The sequence below is a fragment of the Cyprinodon tularosa genome, unplaced genomic scaffold (assembly GCF_016077235.1).
Source record: "Cyprinodon tularosa strain WSP-4 unplaced genomic scaffold, ASM1607723v1 ctg138, whole genome shotgun sequence".
NCBI classification, from domain to species: Eukaryota; Metazoa; Chordata; class Actinopteri; order Cyprinodontiformes; family Cyprinodontidae; genus Cyprinodon; species Cyprinodon tularosa.
Window position 1 is genome coordinate 1,062,501 of NW_024038200.1, and position 24,129 is coordinate 1,086,629.

Here is a 24,129-nt window from a genome sequence, read left to right on the forward strand (position 1 = left end):
AACACAACGGAGATCTAGTCCTATTGGCAGACATCCATTTAAAATGTAGGCAACGGCATGAAAAAAGTGGTTTCTACTTTTACTTTTATACTTTAAGTACATTTACAAGCCTGTACTTTGTTACTTTTACTTGAGTAAAGAAGTTTAATCAGTACTTCCACTTTTACCAGAGTATTTTTTAACACAAGTATCTGTACTTTTACTCAAGTACGCAAAGTGAGTACTTTTGCCATCTCTGCCTATTTGTGAGATAAAATGTTTTGAGTGTGTCAGTCAGAATAGGAGTGAGTTCAGGGAAATCAAGTACCAGCCACTATGCTGTAATGTTTAAGGTAGGGGGGACAGAAAGCAGATGACGGGTGAAGGGAGGGTCAGATAAGAATGAGTTCAGGGGGGACCAGATTGTTTATCTGGCTAAAATTTATGTCCTTGATGAATTTAAGTGTTTTTTCTTGGGAATAACCAAATGTGTGAGAAAGATCTTTATGTAGGGGGTGGGTTTGTTCCTCTGGGGGGAATGCGTGAGGTATAAATGCCTCAGTCAGAGAGAGCTCTATCTCACTCCTTCCAAGGACGTGAAATAAAGTGTCACTGAAGGTTTTTACAGGCAGCTTTTATATTTGTCTTGCTTAGTTAAATTCCCTCCAAATTAACAGTGTTTAACAGCCAGGCGGCGGCATCTGTTTCACGCAGAAGGGATTTGGTGTATTTATATTGTGCCAATTCACTATAGATTTCATCTTAACCTCGTTTACGAGACAAAAGCCCTATTTAATATCCAGAAATGATTATTGAAATGAGTGTAATGGAATCTAAACATACGGCCAAATTAAAACTCGGTCCCAGTTCTAATACTGTGCTGTCATATACACCTTTATTGGATTTGCTGTTAAAAAGGTGTAAAACCATTGACATCATTTAGGAAATAATTGTTTTCTTACTGATGATGCAATTATTGGTACGCTGGCGGCTCAGTGCTGATAGGAAAGCACGTCCTCCTGTGCTGCTTGGAGGCTTTCCTCACAACTTTAACGTACAAATCTTAATAATAATTTAACTTTATTAATTTCACATTGGAGAAATTTACCTCCGCATTAAACCCCTTGACCTGCTCATGTTTATCTCTTTACTGAAATGGCCAAAACACAGTCACATGGTGTTTCATCCACACGCCTTTTAAACGGGGCTTTAACATTTCTTAAACGTGTTTCAGTTTGTTTTTTTTTCAAGTATTTTTGGTTTTATAGCTGTGTAAACAAATAAAATGAGATTATTCCACCTGACATGTGTGACTCAGCGGGAGTAATGCAACAGCAGGTATTCATATTTACCCCCTAATGGCCGCCATCATTGGAAACTAGAGGCTGAGACCTTTTCAAGGAGAGGTCAGAGGTCATGTGTGACATTTCAGGTGATGGAACCGGCATGCGTTACATAAGCTTGCTCTGTTATTCTTATTTTCTATTTAGTGTTTGGTGATTATTGGTGAATTTCAATGAAACTACGACTAAATCTTTGGAGCAGTTCTATTCTATTCAGTTTATTTCTATAGCTCCAATTCACAACATGTCATCTCGGGTCACTTTCCAGTTCACCAGATCATCCAGTCAGATTGATTCAAAGTTTTCTATCTAAGGAAAACCAGCTGATTGCATCGACTCATTGACTCTTCAGCAATCCCTCACACTAAGCATGCTTGTAGCGACAGTGGAGAGGAAAAACTCCCTTTGAACAGGAAGAAACCTCCAGCAGAGCCAGGCTCAGTGTGAGCGGCCATCTGCTGAGGCTCACTGGGGTTCAAGGAGAGCAAAGGCTTCGCCTCATGCAGAAGGTCTCCAATAATGGAAATCAGCATAACTGTCTGACCAGATTCCCTTTTATGAGCGGAAAAATTCATTTTTGCACTTTTGGCATTGTGCCCTAATCCCATTTCCTCCCAGCATCCTGCCCACTAAAACCTTTGTGGAACAAACATGCTTCAACTGATTCAGTCCAGATTAGCTTTAGTTAGAGTCGAGATGTGGATCTATAAAGTCTGAGGGTTCATCCACAGTTTCAAATGGGCTTAATTGTGTTTTTCAGTGTTTATTTTGGAAAAGAAATTGGTGAGGCTGTTTTATATTTTGTTTTTATTTTATTTTTTTCAGTTTAATCACCTATAAATCAGACATGGTGACATTTAAAATAGTAGTTCTATCTGAAAAAAATATTCCTCTAATACAAACAAATGTGTTTCCAATTTATAGTTTGGGAGCTGGACTTCTATTCACATATGTCATTTCGGGCCAAATTTGCTCCTAAAACCCTCAGGGCTTAATGGGCCAGTCCCCTTCAGGAGCAGTGGGCTGCCATCTTTGGGCGCCAGGGGAGCAGGGTGGTGGCAACTCTGGCTCAGATAGTTGATTTCAAACTGACAACCTCAGGATTGCCCTAACAGGATTGCCCTAACCACTAGTCCGCCGCTCCTCTAAAACCTTCTGTGGGGTTTTCTTAAAGGTATTCTGCACAAAGGCAGCGGCGAGAACGTCTTTGTGACGGAGCAGCCTCCAGTCATCACCAGCATCATGGGAAATGGACGCAGGCGCAGCATCTCCTGCCCGAGCTGCAACGGCCTTGCAGACGGAAACAAGCTGCTGGCGCCGGTCGCCTTGGCGATGGGCATTGACGGCAGCCTCTACGTCGGCGACCTCAACTTCGTGCGTCGGGTGTACCCATCGATGAACACGACGGGAATCCTGGAGTTAAGGTACAACCAGACAGCCAGAAAGGAAACATAGGCCTTAGAAGACGGAGCTGTTATGTTGCAGAAGAGAAGCTGCACAAAGAGAGGGCTTAGCGCTTAATGTGTGACACAACCCGTCTTTCTGTCGAACCACAGCAACTCCACAGCATGATGAATAAAAGGCGAGAACCAAAGGATAGAAAGACATGAGCTTCATTATAAACTCAGCTTGATATTATTTCCCCAGAGCGTTACATGTTTACGTTTCCCTTTTTCACACCTTCAGCTTTGGATTTTTGTTCTTTTGGAATTTCTCTGCAGACTGTGTGAATTAACATTTGTTTTCTTCTGCTTTTATGTCCTTTTCTTCCTTAAAGGAACAAGGATTTCAGGCACAGGTGAGATCATTCTACCAATAGAAACCGCCTAACTGTGCTAACGACAGCATGCAGTGTCTTCATACCCCTTAAGATTTTCCTCATTTTGTCGAATTGTAGTTAAAAAACCTAACGAGTTTTCTTTCTGTGTATTTTTTCTAAATTAACACAAACAAGAGCAGAATTGTGACAAAATTTATGATTTTCAAATTTCTTGGCCTGATTTATAACTGTATTCTACCTCTGTTACTTTGCTGCCCCTAAATAAAGTCCAGTCCAAATGTCTGATATCTGCATTCTAAAGTTAAGATGGATGCAGATGTTCTTTGAAGGCTTCAGAGGTTTGTTAGAGAAAGAAAGCAGGAGGGAAGTTATGCAGGAGATTTAGGCCTAAATTCTAAATCATATCCCAAAACTATGATTTAGAAACTCACAGAGGGTTCAATAAATCATATTAAAAAAGAAAAACTCTCTTTTTACCCAGCATGCATCAGAGCAGACTTGTTTGTTCTCCAAACCAGGGGCGGATTTAGGAAATGTGGGGCCCTAAGCAAAGACCGGCAGGGGGCTCTCTGAATGGAGAAGACATAGAACAGCCCCATTCTCCAGATAGAGAAATGTTAATAGAATAGACATCCATTATCTGTTCTAGGTTGTGTCCCTCTCTTCTTGTCCCTTTTCTTCTTGTTTTCCTCTCTATGTTTTGTACTCAGCTGACTTTTCATGCTGTCTCTAAAGGAATGAAAGATTTTTTCCAAGCACTAAGCTCACTTAGCTGATTGCTCCTTCCTGTGTTTCCAAAAAGGCCAAAGTAAATAACCCAGTCCTTCTTTTCACTGTAGACAAGCCATGATCTGCTTATCTGTTCTCCATTTTTCATTTGGATGAAATAATGGCTGCATGAATCATGACAGCAGACAAGATAGAGGAGAGCAGGAGGCGGGGTTACCAATCTACTCGCTCTGGAGAGCAGAGTTCGCTGCTTTTAGATGTTGTCTCCAAAGTCTCCAGTAGCAGAAAAAAGTCTCTAGATTTGGCGCTAGGAGCTTTTTAGAAATCAAAGCGCTAGAGGGGTCTGAAAAGTGGCTAAATATAGCGACTAAAGCGCTAAGTTGGCAACACTGCTCTTTGCATGGTTTGTTTTCAAATGGTTTGCTGCTGTCTGTTTGGACCTTTCTGAACATGTGCAGCAAATGGACTGATCCAATATGGTGGACACTGAAGGGGGGGGCTGAGACACATTTATTATCAGCGTTCTGATGGCATTTTAGCCAAAGGATTTTTATCAGAAACATAATTAATGTGCACAAATAAGGAATAGTTCTATTAACCATATGAGGCCCCCAGGAACTTGGGGCCCTAGGCAAATTTCTAGTATTGCCTAATGGTAAATTCCCCCTGCTCCAGACTGACAGCTGTCCCAGCATGCACTGCGGCAGCAGCAGCTTCCAGGTTAGCACTCACAGAGCTCAGAGTGGAGGTGAACTTTGAATGTGGTGATGTCATCAGTAGGTTTCCCTTACCTTTGACCCAGAATTATACTGCGTTCTCCCGTTCTCCACAAGTCCAAACTTTCCTGTGTTCTTGTCAAGAACGTACTTGACGAGGACACATGTCCGTACTTTAGTTCTTGTGAATTGAGAAACGGCCTTTGACTCAACTACAAACCTACCCAAATATGTCTTTTCATCAGACCTGTGGTAACGGACCTCACTGAACACACCATTACTACAATGAAACATGACGATGGCAGCATCATGCTGTGGGTTGAGAGGAAGGTGGATGAATACGATTTACTTTTTAAACATGACAAAATTCAGAAAAGTCTAAGGGGTATGAATATGACGCCTCCTTGTGGAAATGTTTTAACTAAAAGATGACCTGCTGCGTTGTTCTTCTTCTCCAGCAATAATCCAACCCATAAGTACTTCCTTGCGGTGGATCCTGTATCCGGGGCCCTGTTCATCTCAGATACCAACTCCAGACGGATTTACAGAGTCCGCTCGCTGACGGGAGGCCGGCTGCTGTCAGATAACGCTGAGGTGGTGGCGGGGACAGGGGAGCAGTGCTTACCCTTTGACGAACGCTGCGGTGACGGTGGAAAAGCCACTGAAGCTACGCTCATGAGCCCTAAAGGTAGGATCCTAACCCAACTTTGCTTTCATCATCAGTTTGAAATAATAAGAAGAATAAAAGTCGGTTAATAATTAGATTTTAGGAACAAAAAGCTTTGATATGAATCTGTAGTTAAGCTCAGAAGAAGTTTTACATAATAGTAGCGCCTGTTGGCTCCACTAAAGCAGGACAGAGACTGAAACGGTTTATAACCCAGGTTAATGTTAAACTTGTAATAGAATCATTTTTATGGATCAGTGGATCTCGGCACACTGTGACACCAAACTGTCAAGCATGTCAGGCTGTAACATTTCTCGTCAGTGACATGACAGAGTGTAATGTTGGGCTGCAGGATGCCACCACTCTACTGTATGTTTATGTCTGAGTCGCTTTATTTTACCTTTCATAAAGCCTCATTTTTAAAAAATCAACTTGTTTCTTTGCACTCAAATCTTGTGTTTTTCATGGAAAAAATTCCCATTTTTACTGAGCAACAACTTTCTATGGTTTTCTGCTCTTTATTTTCACTGTAAATCATAAAATTGTAACATTGGTTAAGATTTTATAGGAGGTATGTCTGCAGTGGGGAAACTAACAAAGCTGAAACAGAAGAAAAGGAAAGGATGACAGGAACTTTCAAAGAAGGAAAAAAAGAAAGGATGGAAGAAAGAAGGAAAAGACACGAGATTGGGATGAAAAAAATACACTTGGAAGAATACAATGAAGGAACGTTCATAGAATAAAATAGAAATCCCTTTATTGTTCAACAATGGGGCAATTCTGGTATTTCAAGCAGCAAAAAGATTCTAGAAAAAATGGCCACACAAATGTGGACCTTAGAAAAATATATAAGAATAACAAAATAGTGAAGAGCTAAAAGATAAACAATAAAATACTGTAAAGTGTTTAAACAATATAAAACTGGAGAATAAATAACCAATATCCAGCTATGGATATTTTTCCAGTAATGGATATTTGAAAATAGCAGCAACATCAGAGATGTGCAGAATGACAGCAGCAGGTTATTTAACTGACTAAGGTAGAAACTGAGCAGAATCAGCATGAATGGAAGAACTGGTTGAGGTTGTTGGGAACAGTGGTGGTTCTAGAGTCTTCCAGCTGCTGGGAGGAAGGATCTGTGATAACGCTCCCTGGTGCATTTAAGGTGCAGCAGACTGTCACTGAAGGAGCTGTCCAGTTCAGCACCAGCTTCATGCGTTTAGTGAGGATCCGTCTGTTTCCCACCTCCTGCTCTGAGTCCAGAGGGCATCCAATCACAGCTGGCCTGCCTGATCAGCTGATCCAGCCGCTTCCTCTCAGCTACAGATGAGCCGCTGCTCCAACAGACACTTCATAGAAGATGGCTGATGCCACAGCAGAGTCAGAGAAGGTCTCTAGGACCCCCCCCTGCACTCCAATAGACCAAAGGTTAACACTTAAAAAAAGGATTCAAGGAAGGGAGAAGAAGAAACAATACGGAAAATAAAAAAGAAATTAATACGAAATCTTGGACAAAGATTAGAACCTGGAAGCGCAAGTATTTAAAGTCGTAGGGAAATCATATTTAAATTTCAAAGCATTTTGGCTTAAACATGTATATAAATATACTCTTTATCAGACCATAATGTCCAAAAATGTAGAAAATTTCAATTAAAAGAAAAATCCTTTCTTAAAATCTGTGCTTTTTTCCCATTATCTTCTGCAGGCCAGTTAGTTCTACGTCAGCCTGAACACCTAAATTTGGCCAATCATATATCAGCGGTCATCTGTCAATCACGTTTTCGGTCATAGCTTCTTGATTCATGTGTCGCAGCTAATATACGCAACGGTTGAAATCAGAATCCTTTCCTTTCCCATTGAGTTGCGTCCCAGTGTTCACGGGGATGGACGTCTGTGTCTTCGGCAGGCGTAGAGCTAACAGAACTGGCAGCGTTGCGAGGCAAGGGCTCAAACATGTACGGCTGGAAGCCTTCTACACCAAACCAAGCTTCTGCCGCCCTGGCGTCCTCTTCCACAACATCTTCGTCCCCGCTTTCCTCCTCTAAATAAAAAATGGATGACGGAGGAGACTCATCCACGACCTCCGACACTAAACTCTCCTCCTCTTGCATGTTTCCGCTGTCCATAGCGTTCCTTGACAGCGTCGTTTCTAAGTCACCAATTTAGTGCTACTTGGTCCCAATGGAATTTCCCATTGGGAACCTGCTAGCACTAAGATGCTAACTGGTTAGCAAGATGCTTCCCACAAACCGCCCACAACCAAACTTGCTTGCTAACCTTCCTCCACAACAATCGACCAATCACATTTACTCTATTCAATCATGTAAAGTTGGGCATCACTCAGGGGAATTTGGAAATGTAAGGGTTGGAACGGCCGCTTCCTGATTTTTTTTATTTTTAAAAAATGTTCCCATACCATTCCAGACACATATACTATCATTTTATTCCGTAGTCGATCCCTTATGTACCTCTGCTGTTATGTATCTCAGTTCATCTAGAATTTATTTTGAAATACAGCTTCATGTTAGGCCAAAGAGCTGCTAAAAAAAAAAAACTAGTTAGGAATAAATGACAAGTTGAACGCTGAGATCAGAAAAAGTGCACAAAGTGAAAAAGCAGGGCAGGTAAAAGTGCAGAAAAGACCGCTTTCCATTCCACTCACAGCCTGCAACTGCCCTGTGAGAGGCACCCATCTCTGCATCCCGATGAGTCATTGGGAAAACAAACCCTTCTCAACATTTCAGTGCCAGTTCCATCCCCGAACAGCCGCCCACCCCCCCTCACACCCCCCCCATCTGCTGAGGCACCCAGCGATCCAGCTGCCAGGGCTGCCATCCGTTTTTTTGACTGCCGCACAGAGTGGAGTTTAATTGACTTAAAATGTCTGCTGGGGTTGAGTTATGAGTCGTCACTCATGCGGTGTTCATCTCTGCACTCGACAGGCATCGCCGTGGATAAAAATGGCCTGATGTATTTTGTGGACGCCACTATGATTCGCAAGGTGGACCAAAATGGCATCATCTCCACTCTGCTTGGCGCCAACGATCTCACTGCCGTCCGACCGCTGAGCTGTGACGCCAGCATGGATGTCAGCCAGGTAAGGAGAGAGAGTGAAGGTGATTGATGGCTGTGATAGATGATGATGTAGGGTCCCCTGGGAGCTGAGCTGTGAGGCTCCGTGGACACCAGCCAGCCAGAGGGTCAGGGTGAGACTGATATAGGGAGGAATTAAGGAGTCTGTGGATCAATGAATGGATGAGAAGAAAGAGAAGCCTTCCGCAGTCACTTAGAAAAATTAAGAGACTTCGCTAAACCTTGGCATTAGTTACTGTCTAACGTATACACTCTCTGTTTCTGCCTAACAGGTCCGTCTGGAGTGGCCCACAGACTTAGCAGTGAACCCCATGGACAACTCTCTCTATGTCCTGGAAAACAATGTCATTTTACGCATCACTGAGAACCACCAGGTCTGTACTACATGGGCAAAAACCCCTGAGGGTGAAAACTCGCTATAATGTTCTGACAAGATTTGGTTCCAATTAGGCTTCCTCAGGCCAATTTAAAAGTATAAGTTTTAAGTTTTATCACAGTGGTAAAGTAACTCCTTTATTAGTTCCAATATTACCCAACTTTCTATGATATAGAGCGCTTCAAAGGACATTAAACTAAGGTAAAAGCCCATTTTCAGTACAAGAACTCAAGATAGTTAAACCTACAATGGACTGGCTTTGATCAAAGCATATTTCTATGGATCTGTGAATTGGGAATTCTGCCAAAAGGGTAAAAATACTATAATAAACACTGAAATGAGCAGTTTTATTTAAAGCAAAGACACCCCATGTGCAATTGGAACATTTTAGCATGCAGATTTATTACTATTAATGTTCAATTCTATTCAGTTTATTTCTATAGCTCCAATTCACATCATGTCATCTCAGGTCACTTTCCAGTTCAACCAGATCATCCAGTCAGATTGATTCAAAGTTTAATATCTAAGGAAAACCAGCTGATTGCATCGACTCATTGACTCTTCAGCAATCCCTCACACTAAGCATGCTTGTAGCGACAGTGGAGAGGAAAAACTCCCTTTGAACAGGAAGAAACCTCCAGCAGAACCAGGCTCAGTGTGAGCGGCCATCTGCTGAGGCCCACTGGAGTTCAAGGAGACAGAAGCAGACATAGAAAAAGAGGCATAGATACAAAAAGCAGCTGTAAAAGGCGTCCCCGTCTAGGAAACACACTGATATCAGATTGAGCTTGGCCATCTAAGGCTATGAGGCTCCCAATTTGTGACAATCATAATATCTGCTCCTTCTCCTACTCGCTTGTGCACCTGTTTCTGTGTGCCAGTCAACTTCTGTCACACACCTATTGGAAGCCAGTTATTGTTAGACTGGGGTTATTTCTGTATAATCTCATCATATATATATATATATATATATATATATATATATATATATATATATATATATATATATATATATATATATATATATATATATATATATATATATATATATATATATTTATTATTATTATTATTATTATTATTATTATTATCATCTCTATTGATTCAATATAAAAGAAATGCTCATTACCACAAAATTTGTAGCTAAAAATAAAAACAGCCAAATAATTTTATGTTATTTCTTCCTCCATCATTCTCAGATCATGCAGATCTTGTCTCATTCAGTTTTTTCCTGTTACTGTGTCATATTTCTCTCATGAGGAATGTTCATAGATAAACACTGAGTGGTAGAAAAGTAGATCTAAGCCTAGAAGTCTATGCTCATAAATCGCAACGATAAAACAGAAAAATAGCTTATACCAACCCCTCTTATAACAACTCTAACTTAGCGTATAGCAACATTTCTCCCTTTATTCATAAAACGGTCAAATCAGGGACATTTCTGAGGAAGACTTTAGCCGAGGACAGGTGGTCCAAAATGGGAACTGGCCCCAGAAATTGGGGACATTTGGTCACTGTACCTTCATACTATGACCAGATGTCCCCGACATGTTGTGTGGGTCACAGATTTTGTTGCTACACCTGAATAACCCCAATATCTCATCTAAAAAATCACCAACTTCCAACTGGTGTGTGAAACAAGAATCTTACTTTATTAAATTATAAGTTTTCATGATGTAAATACTAATGTGTTTGAAAGGGATTTTGTTTGTATTATGTCTCTGTTTTAGATTATTGTTAGATTGATAGGAGAGGAAGAAGATTACAAGAGTGATAGAAAGAAGATTGAATGAGAGTGGAAATAATAGAAAAGTGATGGAAAGGTCAGTTAAAGAGATTGAAGAAAAATCAACTTAAAAGAGTTAAACAGAGAGCAGGCAGAAGTCAGAGAACACCGGACGACCAGATGGCAGTAATAAACGATATCGATTGATTAATTATATTCATCTTAGGAAAGGCACATCCCTGGATGTTACACTTGATTTTTGTTGTTTAAATATGAATCAATATGTAAAAACAGATTAAAAAAACTCACTTTTTCAGTTTGTGAAAAGGGCACAAACATGTTCCCTTTGGACCTTTAGCTATCGAACATGTTTCTTAATGTTACAAACCCCAAAATGCTTAAAAAGCACCCCATGCTAAAAAAAAAAAGAAAAACACATATATATAACATATGTACCATGTGCACTCATTTGCTTGCTGCAGGCTTGTATTTGCTATTTTGAATAATTCCTCTTCCATTAATTGATTATTGAGCTGTTATTTGCTGTTTCCCATAGGTGAGCATCATTGCCGGTCGGCCCATGCATTGCCAGGTTCCAGGCATCGACTACAGCCTCAGTAAGCTGGCTATACATGCAGCGCTGGAGAGTGCCACAGCCATCGCCTTATCCCACACCGGCACCCTTTACATCGCTGAAACGGACGAGAAGAAGATTAATCGAGTCCGACAGGTATGCCCTGGAGAAACTTCAAGAACTTCTGTTGGACTTTCCTCCTATTTTAAAATAAATTAGCTTCTTTTGAGATATTTTTGGCTGCTAAAACTGGCAGCTCATCTGGTTCAGGCTGAGATTTCCAGGTTACATTATTCCTACTTTGTGTTGAGTTAAACTGATTTTTTGTTTTTGGCAGAAACATTCAGTTTGTTTGTTTTCTGTTTGGGTTTAGGTGAACACTAATGGGGAAATCTCCCTGCTGGCTGGAACCGCCTCTGACTGCGACTGCAAAAATGACGTCAACTGCAACTGCTTTTACGGCGATGATGGCTACGCCCCCGATGCTGGTTTGAACTCCCCGGCGTCCCTGGCCGTCTCCCCTGATGGAACTCTCTTCATCGCAGATCTCAACAACATTCGCATCAGGGCAGTGCAGGCCAACCGGCCGGGTCCAGCCCTCTCCAGCGTGGGGTTTGCTGGTTTGGCGCAGTATGAGGTGGCATCTCCAAGGGAGCAGGAGCTCTATGTATTCGACGGCGACGGGCTTCACATCCAGACGGTCAGTCTCGTGACCGGCGAACCTCTTTTCAACTTCACCTACGGCCCTGACGGTGAGCTGGCCATGCTGGTGGACAACTGCAACAACACCATCAAGGTCAGGAGGGACGGCCAGGGACAGGGAGGAGGAGCCGGCCTGCTCAGGCTGGTGTTGCTGCCTGAGAATCAGGTGGTGACTCTCGGATTGGACCCAACTGGAGGCCTGCGCAGTGTGTCTGCCATGGGCCAGGAAGTGGCTCTGCTGGGCTATAGCGGGAACACGGGGCTGCTGGCCACCAAGGCAGATGAGACTGGATGGACCACGTTCTATCAGTAAGTCTCTGCACACCTACTGTCTACAATTCCTGAATTCTTTTAAAATGTTACATGTCACGCTTCTTCCCCCTAGTGCTAGCTTTAAGAACTACAGCTGAAATATGTACCAGCATATTTCTGTGCTGTATTTTTATTTGCCCCCCTCTTTAAACTATCCTTGTTTTTTCCCTAGATATGACAGCGAGGGCCGCTTGACCAACGTGACGTATCCGACGGGCATGGTGACGAGCCTCCACCGGGAAATCGAGCGCTCCATCAACATTGACATCGAAAGCTCAGGCAGAGACGACGACGTCACCGTCATCACCAACCTGTCCTCTGTTGAAGCTTCATACACCGTGGTGCAAGGTAGAGTGACTCAACGCAGAGCGGCAGGCATTCAGATTACTTTAAGCCGTAGAAGTTAAAAGGAGCCCAATCAGAGGACTCAATTAAGTAAGATGAGTCACACAGAGTTCTTCCTTCACAATCATTTTCACAACCCCCTCTGTGATGGTAAACATGCTGCTGCTGACTTTGATTTGCACTCATTTATGTGCACGCTCCAGGAGATTATTCTCCTTCCCTTTTCCCTCATCCTGCACCCTTCTCCTCTTTATCCCTCTTGTGCAGTAAAAATTACCAATATATAAGTTGTTAATCCCATCTGGGTCATCCGGCTTTTGAATGTCATCCCAGCAAAATTCATTAACTCACGTTGAGTGAATCCTGCTCAAGCCTCAAGCTCTCTCTCCACACGCTCGCTCATCCGGTCCCCGTGATCCCTGAGCTTATTTGGTGTGTTTAGAACAGATGAGGAGGAAGAGGAGTCGTCCTCTTACCTTTGACCGGCACAAACCTTATAAACATTGATTGGGACCGGGCCAATCAGGCCTAGGAAGCGCTTGCAAATGCAGTCAGTGATCCACCTGTGTTTCAGAAGCAGTGTTGTTCACAGCGCCTCCAGTCATTTAGGTTTTCGTCTACAATGTGTGGGTTTTTAGCTCGCCTCTCTCCGCTGACATCCTCACTTAACCGTCTCTCCTTGCTTTCCGCTCTTCCTCGCGCTCTTCATTAACTCCTGCGCAGTGAATTCTCCCCGGCCCCTCAGGCTCTCATTTCACCCCCTCTCTGTCTTTTCCTCAACCTCGCCGCCGTTTTATTACCAGGTTGTTCAGACAGAGCGAGCAGGAAAGATTTATCTAAAGGCTGGTGCTGCCAAGTCAGTGGGAAAAAAAAAAAAAATGCTTCCCTTGTCTGTTTGAGGCATTGTTAAAATGTGCCTGGAGCTTTATTACAAATTGGCCTTATGGATTACTGTCATTTATGGCAGAGTGTCAAACTGGGAAAAAAAAAAAAAATCTTTTCACCTCTGTGTAAATTAAATAAAGGAAAATGATAACTCTGCATCTCCTGGAGAAATCGGCTCAAAACAATTTTATCTCCATCATCGTCATCAAGACGTCTGTTTTCAGACATCAGAGGGGAGAATTAGCCTCGGCATTAGCTATGGGCTTATCTCCTTCCATTCTTTAGATGTTAAATTGTAAAGATAAAGAGGTTGTATAGCAACATTAGTTCAGCATGAATGTTTTCATTAAGATTATTTTTGACTTTGAAGGACATAATCTGGAAAGTTATCTGTTCCTGACACCAGATCTTGTTCTTTTTGACATGAGCCTGAACTAAAATCTTGCATTTTGATCCGATACCAGCAGAAATAAGTATCTCTATATATAACTACCTGAATATATAAATAAAAGGTCACCGATCAGTTCTAAAAACATCTTCAGATGAACCCTTATTGATCCCTGGAGAACCACAGAACCAGATTAGCTCCTTACAAGGAGTTTTCAATCATTCTGGTTCATTTTATTTTTTAATGTTCTGCAGGGGTGGATTTAGGAAATGTGGGGCCCTAGGCAAAGACAGGCAGGGGCCCCTCTGAATGGAGAAGACAACACCTCAAACAGCCCCATTCTCCAGATAGAGAAATGTTAATAGAATAGACATCCATTATCTGTTCTAGGTTGTGTCCCTCTCTTCTTGTCCATTTTCTTCTTGTTTTCCTCTCTATGTTTTGTACTCAGCTGACTTTTCATGCTGTCTCTAAAGGAATGAAAGATTTTTTCCAAGCACTAAGCTCACTTAGCTGATTGCTCCTTCCTGTGTTTCCAAAAAGGCCAAAGTAAATAACCCAGTCCTTCTTTTCACTGTAGACAAGCCATGATCTGCTTCTCTGTTCTTCATTTTTCATTTGGATGAAATAATAGCTGCATGAATCATGACAGCAGACAAGATAGAGGAGAGCAGGAGGCGGGGTTACCAATCTACTCGCTCTGGAGAGCAGAGTTCGCTGCTTTTAGACGTTGTCTCCAAAGTCTCCAGTAGCAGAAAAAAGTCTCTAGATTTGGCGCTAGGAGCTTTTTAGAAATCAAAGTGCTAGAGGGGTCTGAAAAGTGGCTAAATATAGCGACTAAAGCGCTAAGTTGGCAACACTGCTCTTTGCATGGTTTGTTTTCAAATGGTTTGCTGCTGTCTGTTTGGACCTTTCTGAACATGTGCAGCAAATGGACTGATCCAATATGGTGGACACTGATGGGGGGGGCAGAGACACACTTAATATTATCAGCGTTCTGATGGCATTTTAGCCAAAGGATTTTTATCAAATACATAATTAATCTGCAAAAATAATAAATAGTTGTATTAACCATAAATGTAAGCAGAGTTTTATGGGGCCCCCAGGAATTTGGGCCGTAGGCAACTGCTTAGTATTACCTACAGGTAAATCCCCCCTGATTTTTTTCTTACTTTATGATGATTGGCTTGGTTTATGCTACATTTCTGGTCCTCCTCTTTAGTAAAACAAACATATCAAAGCCCTTTTTCTTTACCTGGACACAAACCAAACATTTATCACAATGATCAGCCCAATTCAGATCAAATGAAGCAATGAACAAATATTAACAGCTGCAACCAGTTCTGGCAACAAACTTCCTCGTCTGCTTCAGACGAGGAAGTTTGTTCAACCTTCCTTGTCAAATACAGAGGGATCCAGCTGTGCTTTATTTAATATACATAATGCTGGATTATGGATTTGATCCAGCAGAGAGAAATGTTTTGCTATAAGGTTACAGAAAATTGGATGGAAACTTGATCGTTCACATTAGATCATCTCCACCTACAGACCAGGTGAGGAACAGCTATCAGCTGTGCAACAACGGCACCCTGAGAGTGATGTACGCCAATGGAATGGGCATCAGCTTCCACACCGAGCCCCACATCCTGGCAGGTTCTGTGAGCCCGACCATCGGCCGGAGGAACATCACTCTGCCCACCGACAATGGCCTCAACTCCATCGAGTGGCGTCTGCGTAAGGAGCAGACCAAGGGCCGGATTACCGTGTTTGGGAGGAAGCTCAGGGTAATTTTTCACTCACCTAAACACATTTTTGTCATATTAAAAACAAATTACGATGTATTTGAACACGGTTTTATATAATCTATCTGAGAACAGTTGTTAGGCTGAAGGAAAATAGTTTTTTACTATGATCTGAGGTGTGATGTGGATTATTTTTCAGCCTAAATCTTTTGCTGGTGGCTGATCAGGTTTGTTTTGCTAAAGACTGGGGAAGATTCTCAGTCATTCAGGTCACAGTCATTTCAAAAAAGTTAAAAAAGACATCAACTGGACTTTGTTTCCAGGTTTTAAGACGTTTCTCTTCCATCCAGGAAGCTTTTTCAATTCAAAATGTCAGAAATAGCGTTTAGTTCCAGGTTTTATCAGCAGCCCAACAAAGCCTGGTTTTAGTTTAGAAAACATGCAAATAGAAACGGATGAACGGGTCCCCCCCTTTGGAATGGGGGTCGTTTAGCTCCTTCTGTTAGCCTGCAATGCCCCATACCTGTCTATGTCTCTGAAAGGGGGGGTGTTAGAGGGAATAGTTGCCTGGATGAATAGACGAGGTCTTCTGTTCTCCTGTAAAGAGGTTGGGGTTTTGATGTTAGTGGGAAGGTAGTGTAGGTTTTTGAAAGCTGAAACATGAGTCCACCCCCTCTGTTTAAGGTTGATTTTTCTTTCTTACCATACATGGCTTCCTTCACGCCCCTCTCAAACCAACTTTTTCGGAATGACTATGTCTGCTTGTCAGCACCAAAACAAATTCCTTGTAAACAAACTTTTGACGCAGGCATCTTGAAAGTGAAAAAGAGTTAAATGGTAAAGGGTTAAAAAATGTCAGCAGAAACATTCATAATTTTTGGGGGGGGTTAAACCTCCAGGAATATTACTAAATCTTCGGAAGGTAAATTAGAATTGTTGAATTTCTTCTCTAGGCTCACGGCCGCAATCTTCTTTCCATCGACTTTGATCGTAACACTCGCACCGAGAAGATCTACGACGATCACCGCAAGTTCACCCTGCGCATCATGTATGACGCTCAGGGCCGGCCGGCCATGTGGCTGCCCAGCAGCAGCCTGGCGGTGGTCAACGTTTCGTATTCTCCCACCGGGCAGCTGGTGGGGCTTCAAAGGGGAAGCATGAGCGAGAAAACCGAATTTGACCCCCAGGGTCGCATCCTGTCCCGCTCATTTGTGGACGGGAAGGTCTGGAGCTACAGCTACCTTGATAAAGTAAGTACATCCATCTTTAACACTCATGTAGGATGCAGGTTTTTAGCAGCAGTAATTTGAATTGCAGAAGTGAGTGAAGTAATATGTCTTTCTTAAGATATTTAAGCTGCAAATTTGTCAAGGGGGAGCAAATTATCATCCATTGATAATGCCATGGTGATAATCCGTTCTTCAACCCTCTGCTGTCCTCCTCCAGTCCATGGTGCTGCTCCTGCAGAGCCAGAGGCAGTACGTCTTTGAGTTTGATGCCTCAGGTCGGGTCACGGCTGTCACCATGCCCAGCGTCGCCCGCCACACCATGTTCACGCACGTGTCCGTCGGCTACATTCGCAACACCTACAACCCTCCGGAGAGCAACGCCTCCATCATCCACGACTTCAGCGAGGATGGCCGCCCGCAGGCCACGCACTACATGGGCACCGGCCGCCGCGTCCTCTACAAGTACGGCAAGCTGGCCAAGCTGTCAGAGATCGTGTACGACAGCACCGTGGTCACGTTCGGATACGACGAGACGGCCGGGGTCCTCAAGATGGTCAACCTGCAGAGCGGTGGCTTCTCCTGCACCATCCGCTATCGCAAGATGGGCCCCCTCATCGACAAGCAGATCTACCGCTTCAGCGAGGAGGGGATGGTGAACGCCAGGTTCGACTACACCTACCATGACAACAGCTTTCGCATCGCCAGCATGAAGCCGGTCATCAGTGAGACACCGCTGCCTGTAGACCTCTACCGCTACGATGAGATCTCTGGGAAGGTGAGAACCTTTATCTTTGATATACTGTTTACCTTAACACTAGGACTCCCAGAATTCTCATCCTACTGGAACTCCCACTAGCCGTCAATTTGACGGGTGACATTTTTATCCAATGGAATGCATGAGTAGTGCAGCAGCCAGGGCTAACGTTAGCCCGTCTGCAGCTGCCAGGGCTAATGTTAGCCCGTCTGCAACAGCCAGGGCTAATGTTAGCCCATCTGCAGCAGCCAGGGGTAACGTTAGCCCGTCTGCAGCGGCTAGGGCTAACATTAGCCTGTCTGCAGCAGCCAGGGCTAACTTTAGCCCGTCTGCAGCGGCCAGGGCTAACGTTAGTCCATCTGCAGCAGCCAGGGCTAACGTTAGCCCGTCTGCAGCGGCCAGGGCTAACGTTAGCCCGTCTGCAGCGGCCAGGGGTAACGTTAGCCCGTCTGCAGCGGCCAGGGCTAACTTTAGCCCGTCTGCAGCGGCCAGGGCTAACTTTAGCCCGTCTGCAGCGGCCAGGGCTAATGTTTGCCCGTCTGCAGCGGCCAGGGCTAACACTAGACCGTCTGCAGCGGCCAGGGCTAACGTTAGTCCGTCTGCAGTGGCCAGGGCTAATGTTAGCCCGTCTGCAGTGGCCAGGGGTAACGTTAGCCCGTCTGCAGCGGCCAGGGCTAACGATAGCCCGTCTGTAGCGGCCAGGGCTAACGGTAGCCCGTCTGCAGCGGCCAGGGCTAACGATAGCCCGTCTGCAGCGGCCAGGGCTAACGTTAGCCTGTCTGCAGCGGCCAGGGCTAACGATAGCCCGTCTGTGGCGGCCAGGGCTAACGTTAGCCTGTTTGCAGCAGCCAGGGCTAATGTTAGCCCATCTGCAGCAGCCAGGGGTAACGTTAGCCCGTCTGCAGCGGCCAGGGCTAACATTAGCCTGTCTGCAGCAGCCAGGGCTAACTTTAGCCCGTCTGCAGTGGCCAGGGCTAACGATAGCCCGTCTGCAGCGGCCAGGGCTAACATTAGCCCGTCTGCAGCGGCCAGGGCTAACGTTAGCCCGTCTGCAGCGGCCAGGGCTAACGATAGTCCGTCTGTGGTGGCCAGGGTTAACGTTAGCCCATCTGCAGCGGCCAGGGATAACGATAGTCCGTCTGTGGCGGCCAGGGTTAACGTTAGCCCGTCTTTAGCTGCCAGGGTTAACGTTAGCCCATCTGCAGCAGCCAGGGCTAACGCTAGACCGTCTCCAGCAGCCCTCTCTCTGCGTAGCTGAGTGTGAAGTACTGCTGGTTCTGATGACGACTTTTCTGTTTTATTTGGCAAAATCTTCATTTGATTTGTGTTTATCTGACTGTGTTAATCTTGATTCCCCTACTAAATGAGAAAAGTAAGAATTTATTATTATCGAAACTATTAATAGCAGGAGGTGAAATGCAGCTCCAGACGAGCTGAGCGTGTGGTGATGTCATCAGATCGCTTCTTTTCCATATTCATGCGGTGTGCTCTTGCTCTCTCCAATTCCAAATTTTCCTGTGTTCTTCTCAAGAACATACTTGGCGAAAGTTCTTCTGAATTGAGAAACAGGTCAAAGAGTTCTAGTTAGAATGTTGGTTGCTAGGCAACGGTACTGAACGTCAACGTGGGAAGAATTTAGAATGCAACTAATAGAGCCGTCAAATAACCGCTGTGGGAGATCGAGGTAAAATGAACCATAGTTAATTTTTATGATTTTATTTTATTTATGTGAAAATGAAGGAAATATAGAAATATAGTTGGTTACCACGATCAGCGTATGATTAATATAAATAAAGTTCTTTCCCTTTAAACTCTCAGAACCATCCAAATGACTTCCTTGGGAGTTCTAGTGTTGAGGCTGTTATTGTCATGCACCGTTCGTCCCTCTGAGGATCATCCTTTAAACTTCCCTCTCTCTCCTTTAGGTGGAGCACTTTGGGAAATTTGGGGTCATTTATTATGACATTAATCAAATCATCACTACAGCTGTGATGACACTGAGTAAACATTTCGACACCCACGGTCGCATCAAGGAGGTCCAGTACGAGATTTTCCGCTCCCTCATGTACTGGATGACGGTGCAGTATGACAGCATGGGCCGGGTGGTGAAGAGAGAGCTGAAGATCGGGCCCTACGCCAACACTACTCAGTACCGCTATGACTATGATGGAGATGGACAGCTCAGCGGTGTCAAGGTGAATTTCCCTTTTCACATTTACTCTCTTTATATTCTCTCTGCCTACAGGCTTGAATAATTCCTTGTTTTCTCACAGGTGAATGACTGGTCCACCTGGCGCTACAGCTACGACCTGAACGGGAACCTCCACTTGCTAAATCCGGGTAACAGTGCTCGGATCTTGCCCCTCCGCTACGATCTCAGGGACCGCATCACCCGCCTGGGAGACGTCCAGTACCGCCTGGACGAGGACGGCTTCCTCAGTCAGCGCGGCTCCGACGTTTTCGACTACAATTCCAAAGGTCAGCTCCTGAGGGCCTATAACAGGGGACCCGGAGGCTGGAGCGTGGTGTACCACTACGATGGGTTAGGGCGACGGGTGTCTACCCGGAACAGCCTGGGCCAGCATCTGCAGTTCTTCTACGCTGACCTGAACCACCCGACTAGGGTGACTCATATCTTCAACCACTCCAGCTCAGACATCTCATCGCTCTACTATGACCTGCAGGTGAGGCTGAGCCGAGATTTAAATAGAAATAACCAGAACGCTCTCCTCTGCAGGTACTGGCATCCTTTATAATTCCTACAGAAAAAATGTGACTAAAGCTATGAAACACCGTTTGTAAAGTTAAGAGGTCAAAAATTAGGAGAAATATTTATGATTATTTAGTGTGTTTTAAGAGAAAAAAAAAGGGTTTATTTTATTCCAAGTCATTTTTTCACTGTGTCATTCATTCATTTATAAAAACCATACTTTGTTAAATACATTTTTAATTTGGAGCTAAATATTTAGCTCCAAACTAAATATTTAGTTTTTTGTTTTTTTGTAATTCAAATTTTATTGATTTCTTGTACATTGTCAAATAAAATACAAACATGAACAGTAATGAACAGAAAAAGGCTGGCGACCACCACAACTGTAAATATTAAGTTTTTTAATTGAATATTTAGCTCCAAACTAAATATTTAGTTTGTTAAATAAATATTTTGCTCCAAACTAAATATTTAGTTTGCAAACAAAATATTTAGTTTGTTAAATAAATATTTTGCTCCAAACTAAATATTTAGTTTACAAACAAAATATTTAGTTTGTTGGATAAATATTTTGCTCCAAACAAAATATTTAGTTTGTTAAATAAATATTTTGCTCTAAACTAAATATTTAGTTTGTTAAATAAATATTTTGCTCCAAACTAAATATTTAGTTTACAAACAAAATATTTAGTTTGTTGGATAAATATTTTGCTCCAAACAAAATATTTAGTTTGTTAAATAAATATTTTGCTCTAAACTAAATATTTAGTTTGTTAAATAAATATTTTGCTCCAAACTAAATATTTAGTTTACAAACAAAATATTTAGTTTGTTAAATAAATATTTTGCTCCAAACTAAATATTTAGTTTACAAACAAAATATTTAGTTTGTTAAATAAATATTTTGCTCCAAACAAAATATTTAGTTTGTTAAATAAATATTTTGCTCTAAACTAAATATTTAGTTTGTTAAATAAATATTTTGCTCCAAACTAAATATTTAGTTTACAAACAAAATATTTAGTTTGTTGGATAAATATTTTGCTCCAAACAAAATATTTAGTTTGTTAAATAAATATTTTGCTCTAAACTAAATATTTAGTTTGTTAAATAAATATTTTGCTCCAAACTAAATATTTAGTTTACAAACAAAATATTTAGTTTGTTAAATAAATATTTTGCTCCAAACTAAATATTTAGTTTACAAACAAAATATTTAGTTTGTTAAATAAATATTTTGCTCCAAACTAAATATTTAGTTTGTTAAATAAATATTTTGCTCTAAACTAAATATTTAGTTTGTTAAATAAATATTTTGCTCTAAACTAAATATTTATTTATTTTTGTATATATTTATACAAAGTAAGGTTTTTATAAATGAATCAATGACACAATGAAAAAATGACTTGGAATAAAATAAACCCTTTACTTTTCTCTTAAAACACGCTATATAACCATAAATATTTCTACTAATTTTTGACTGCTTAAAGGGGAACACTGTTTTTTTTACATTGGGCCCTTGATTTTCCGTTATTCCATCATGTTCTACTCACCCATATGAGTTTAGTGTCATTTGGAGCCGTTCTGAAGATATTCCGTTAGGTTATATCCAAGTAACGTCTTCCTATGGGCAACGACTTGAAGGCACAAACTAAACTGTTCATCATTTGTCATTTATGGTACGCCAGATATCCGCGGTTATATTTTTTATATTTCCATGTTTTAAAACAAAGCGGAGTGTGTATGACGTATATTTAAAAAAAAAAATAGGTGTTCCCCTTTAACTTTACAAATGGTGCCCCATTCTAAATTACAGTTGATATATATATATATATATTTTTTTTTTTTTGTTTTCTTAAAATAGTCAAACTCCATCCACCATCTTCTTTAGGTGGTGAAATAGGTGGCCAATGATTAGCCAGAGGGTGACCATGGCAACCAATCATCATCCCCTTTAGCTTTGCTCCTGCTGGGATCCTTGTTAGAGGGCCTGGAATAATAAATCCCTAAAATAGCTCCAGATTTGATGGAAATCTGGTAGACTCTGTCTAGTAAAACAAAATAAAACCAAAACAACTAAAAAAACTCATTTAAATGTAAGATTGAAGATAAGATTGAAGCATGAATTCCTTTAAGGCTTTTCCTCCATCTTTACCAGTCAGGTTTGGTGAAAGTTGCTATGGAGCAGTTTCCACAGGTCATTACAAATCATTAAAATAAAAAAAATATTATGATTTATATTAATATGATTATTGTGGCATTTAAAATGCTTTTTTTTTTTTTAAGTTTATAAAAACTATTTTGTCAGATACAATATATCAGATATAACTGGTTCCGCTCGTTTGTGCGGAGCCTCTACTGGTTGATCATAAAGCCGTATTTTTGGAAAAGAAGCTCGATTTGGAGAAAAATCTAAAGAATTGGGAAAATGCAAATTTCATCAACAGTGGCTAGAAAACGAGGAGTTCAGGACATGGCTGCAGCCTGTCGACGGTAACGGTATATATGAGAGTCACGGGTGCATGATGGCATTAAAATAATTTCTAGCAGCATTAAAAGAGTATTGAATTAGAGTCCCTCATTCCTGTATAAACCCTGAGTAAACTCTGCTAAAGGCTGTTGGAATGTGAGATTCATTTTATTGAACCATCTCCTCATCAGGGTCACTTGTTTGCAATGGAGGTGAGCAGCGGGGAGGAATACTACATCGCTTCGGACAACACCGGGACGCCGCTGGCAGTTTTCAGCAGCAACGGGCAAATGATCAAACAGGTACGACTCAACTTCCTCCACTTCCACAAATAACTTCGCAAAATTAATTTCATAAAAACCAACCCACACTTTCCAGCATTTCATATCAAAATAAAAAAAAACGATATGAAATCAGCAAATGATATTAACAATAAAAAATACAATCTATCGTACACATATTTCAGAAATTTAAATTACACCCCTAATTGCTTAAATCGCCACTTTCTAAATTAGAACTCAATATATTCTGATCTTAGATCTCACCTTTCCATCCTACAGGCCCTAAATCCCATTCCCTTCACTTTTTCTCTTGTTTCTTTTCCTTTCAAATGCTTTTGTTTGCTTTTCTCCTTTGCTATATTTAGATTGATGTGAAATTGGTCTATTTAGAAATATAAATGGCTTATCTTCTATAAATACTTTAAATGGTAACCAGAGGCGTCAAGTAAGAAAGTAGAAATCTTTACTTTGGCTTCTACTGGCTATTTATACTTTACTGGAGCCATTATTTATTTAGACAACTTTTTACTTCACTTCCTAATAGTTTTTTGCAATTATCTCTCATTTCTACTCCTTACATTTTAATAATTGTCTCGTTAGTTTTATTTAATTTAAGCTCATTTTCTTTATGGCCTGTTGGTATAAAAAAAAAAAAATGAAAACCATCAAAACAATTAGTTTCATCCAGACAATTATTTTCTTTGACGTTAGACTCAGTGAACAAACCAAACTAAATCGTTTTTTCAAGATGATGCAACGTAAAATCTGACATTGTTACCATTAGTTGTAAAACTAAGAAAATGAAGTCTGAGGGGCGATGCCACTATCCGATGCGTTGTGGAAACATGATCCGTCCTGCAGATGCACGAACAGAATAACTTCCAGGTAGACAATACTTTGTTTTTCTTACTTTTTTTTTTTTTTTTTGTCCTATTCGTGTGGGGGGTTCCTTTTGAATATCTTTTATATTTGCGTAAATATTGCATATTCTAAACACGAAAAAAAGCTATGCATAAATAAACATAAATAAATAATAAAAAATAAAAAAATTAATAAAAAAATAATAATAAAAAGCCTTTGGAATGTTACTGTGACTGCGCTGAGAATTTCCCATGATGACGTCACACAATACAATGGAGAAAATGTAAAACGTCTCCATTACTTTCAGAAAAGTCTTCAATATTTTCCATACCATGTAGTTTAACATCCTTTAATGATTTAAGTATATAAATGAGTATTTTTAGTTTCGTTATTACAGTTTTGGGCGACCTGGATCTTATTATTTCGTTTGCGCATGAACAGGACAGATCGTGCTTCCAGGACGGATC

At 41.6% G+C, this 24,129-nt stretch overlaps 1 protein-coding gene across 8 annotated transcripts in view; it reads left to right on the forward strand.

Annotated features, from left to right (window-relative positions):
- tenm2 (teneurin transmembrane protein 2) overlaps positions 1-24,129 on the forward strand; it is a 478,143-nt gene that overhangs the window by 447,703 nt on the left and 6,311 nt on the right. For all 8 annotated transcript variants that reach the window (XM_038278102.1, XM_038278106.1, XM_038278104.1 and 5 more), the window contains 14 exons: positions 2,497-2,746; positions 3,100-3,120; positions 5,006-5,235; positions 8,157-8,311; positions 8,580-8,681; positions 10,966-11,139; positions 11,357-11,994; positions 12,170-12,345; positions 15,164-15,399; positions 16,311-16,607; positions 16,804-17,361; positions 19,266-19,535; positions 19,614-20,024; positions 22,712-22,822. In XM_038278102.1, coding sequence (XP_038134030.1) covers positions 2,497-2,746; positions 3,100-3,120; positions 5,006-5,235; positions 8,157-8,311; positions 8,580-8,681; positions 10,966-11,139; positions 11,357-11,994; positions 12,170-12,345; positions 15,164-15,399; positions 16,311-16,607; positions 16,804-17,361; positions 19,266-19,535; positions 19,614-20,024; positions 22,712-22,822 — 3,629 coding nt within the window. The remainder of the gene's footprint in view (positions 1-2,496; positions 2,747-3,099; positions 3,121-5,005; positions 5,236-8,156; positions 8,312-8,579; positions 8,682-10,965; positions 11,140-11,356; positions 11,995-12,169; positions 12,346-15,163; positions 15,400-16,310; positions 16,608-16,803; positions 17,362-19,265; positions 19,536-19,613; positions 20,025-22,711; positions 22,823-24,129) is intronic.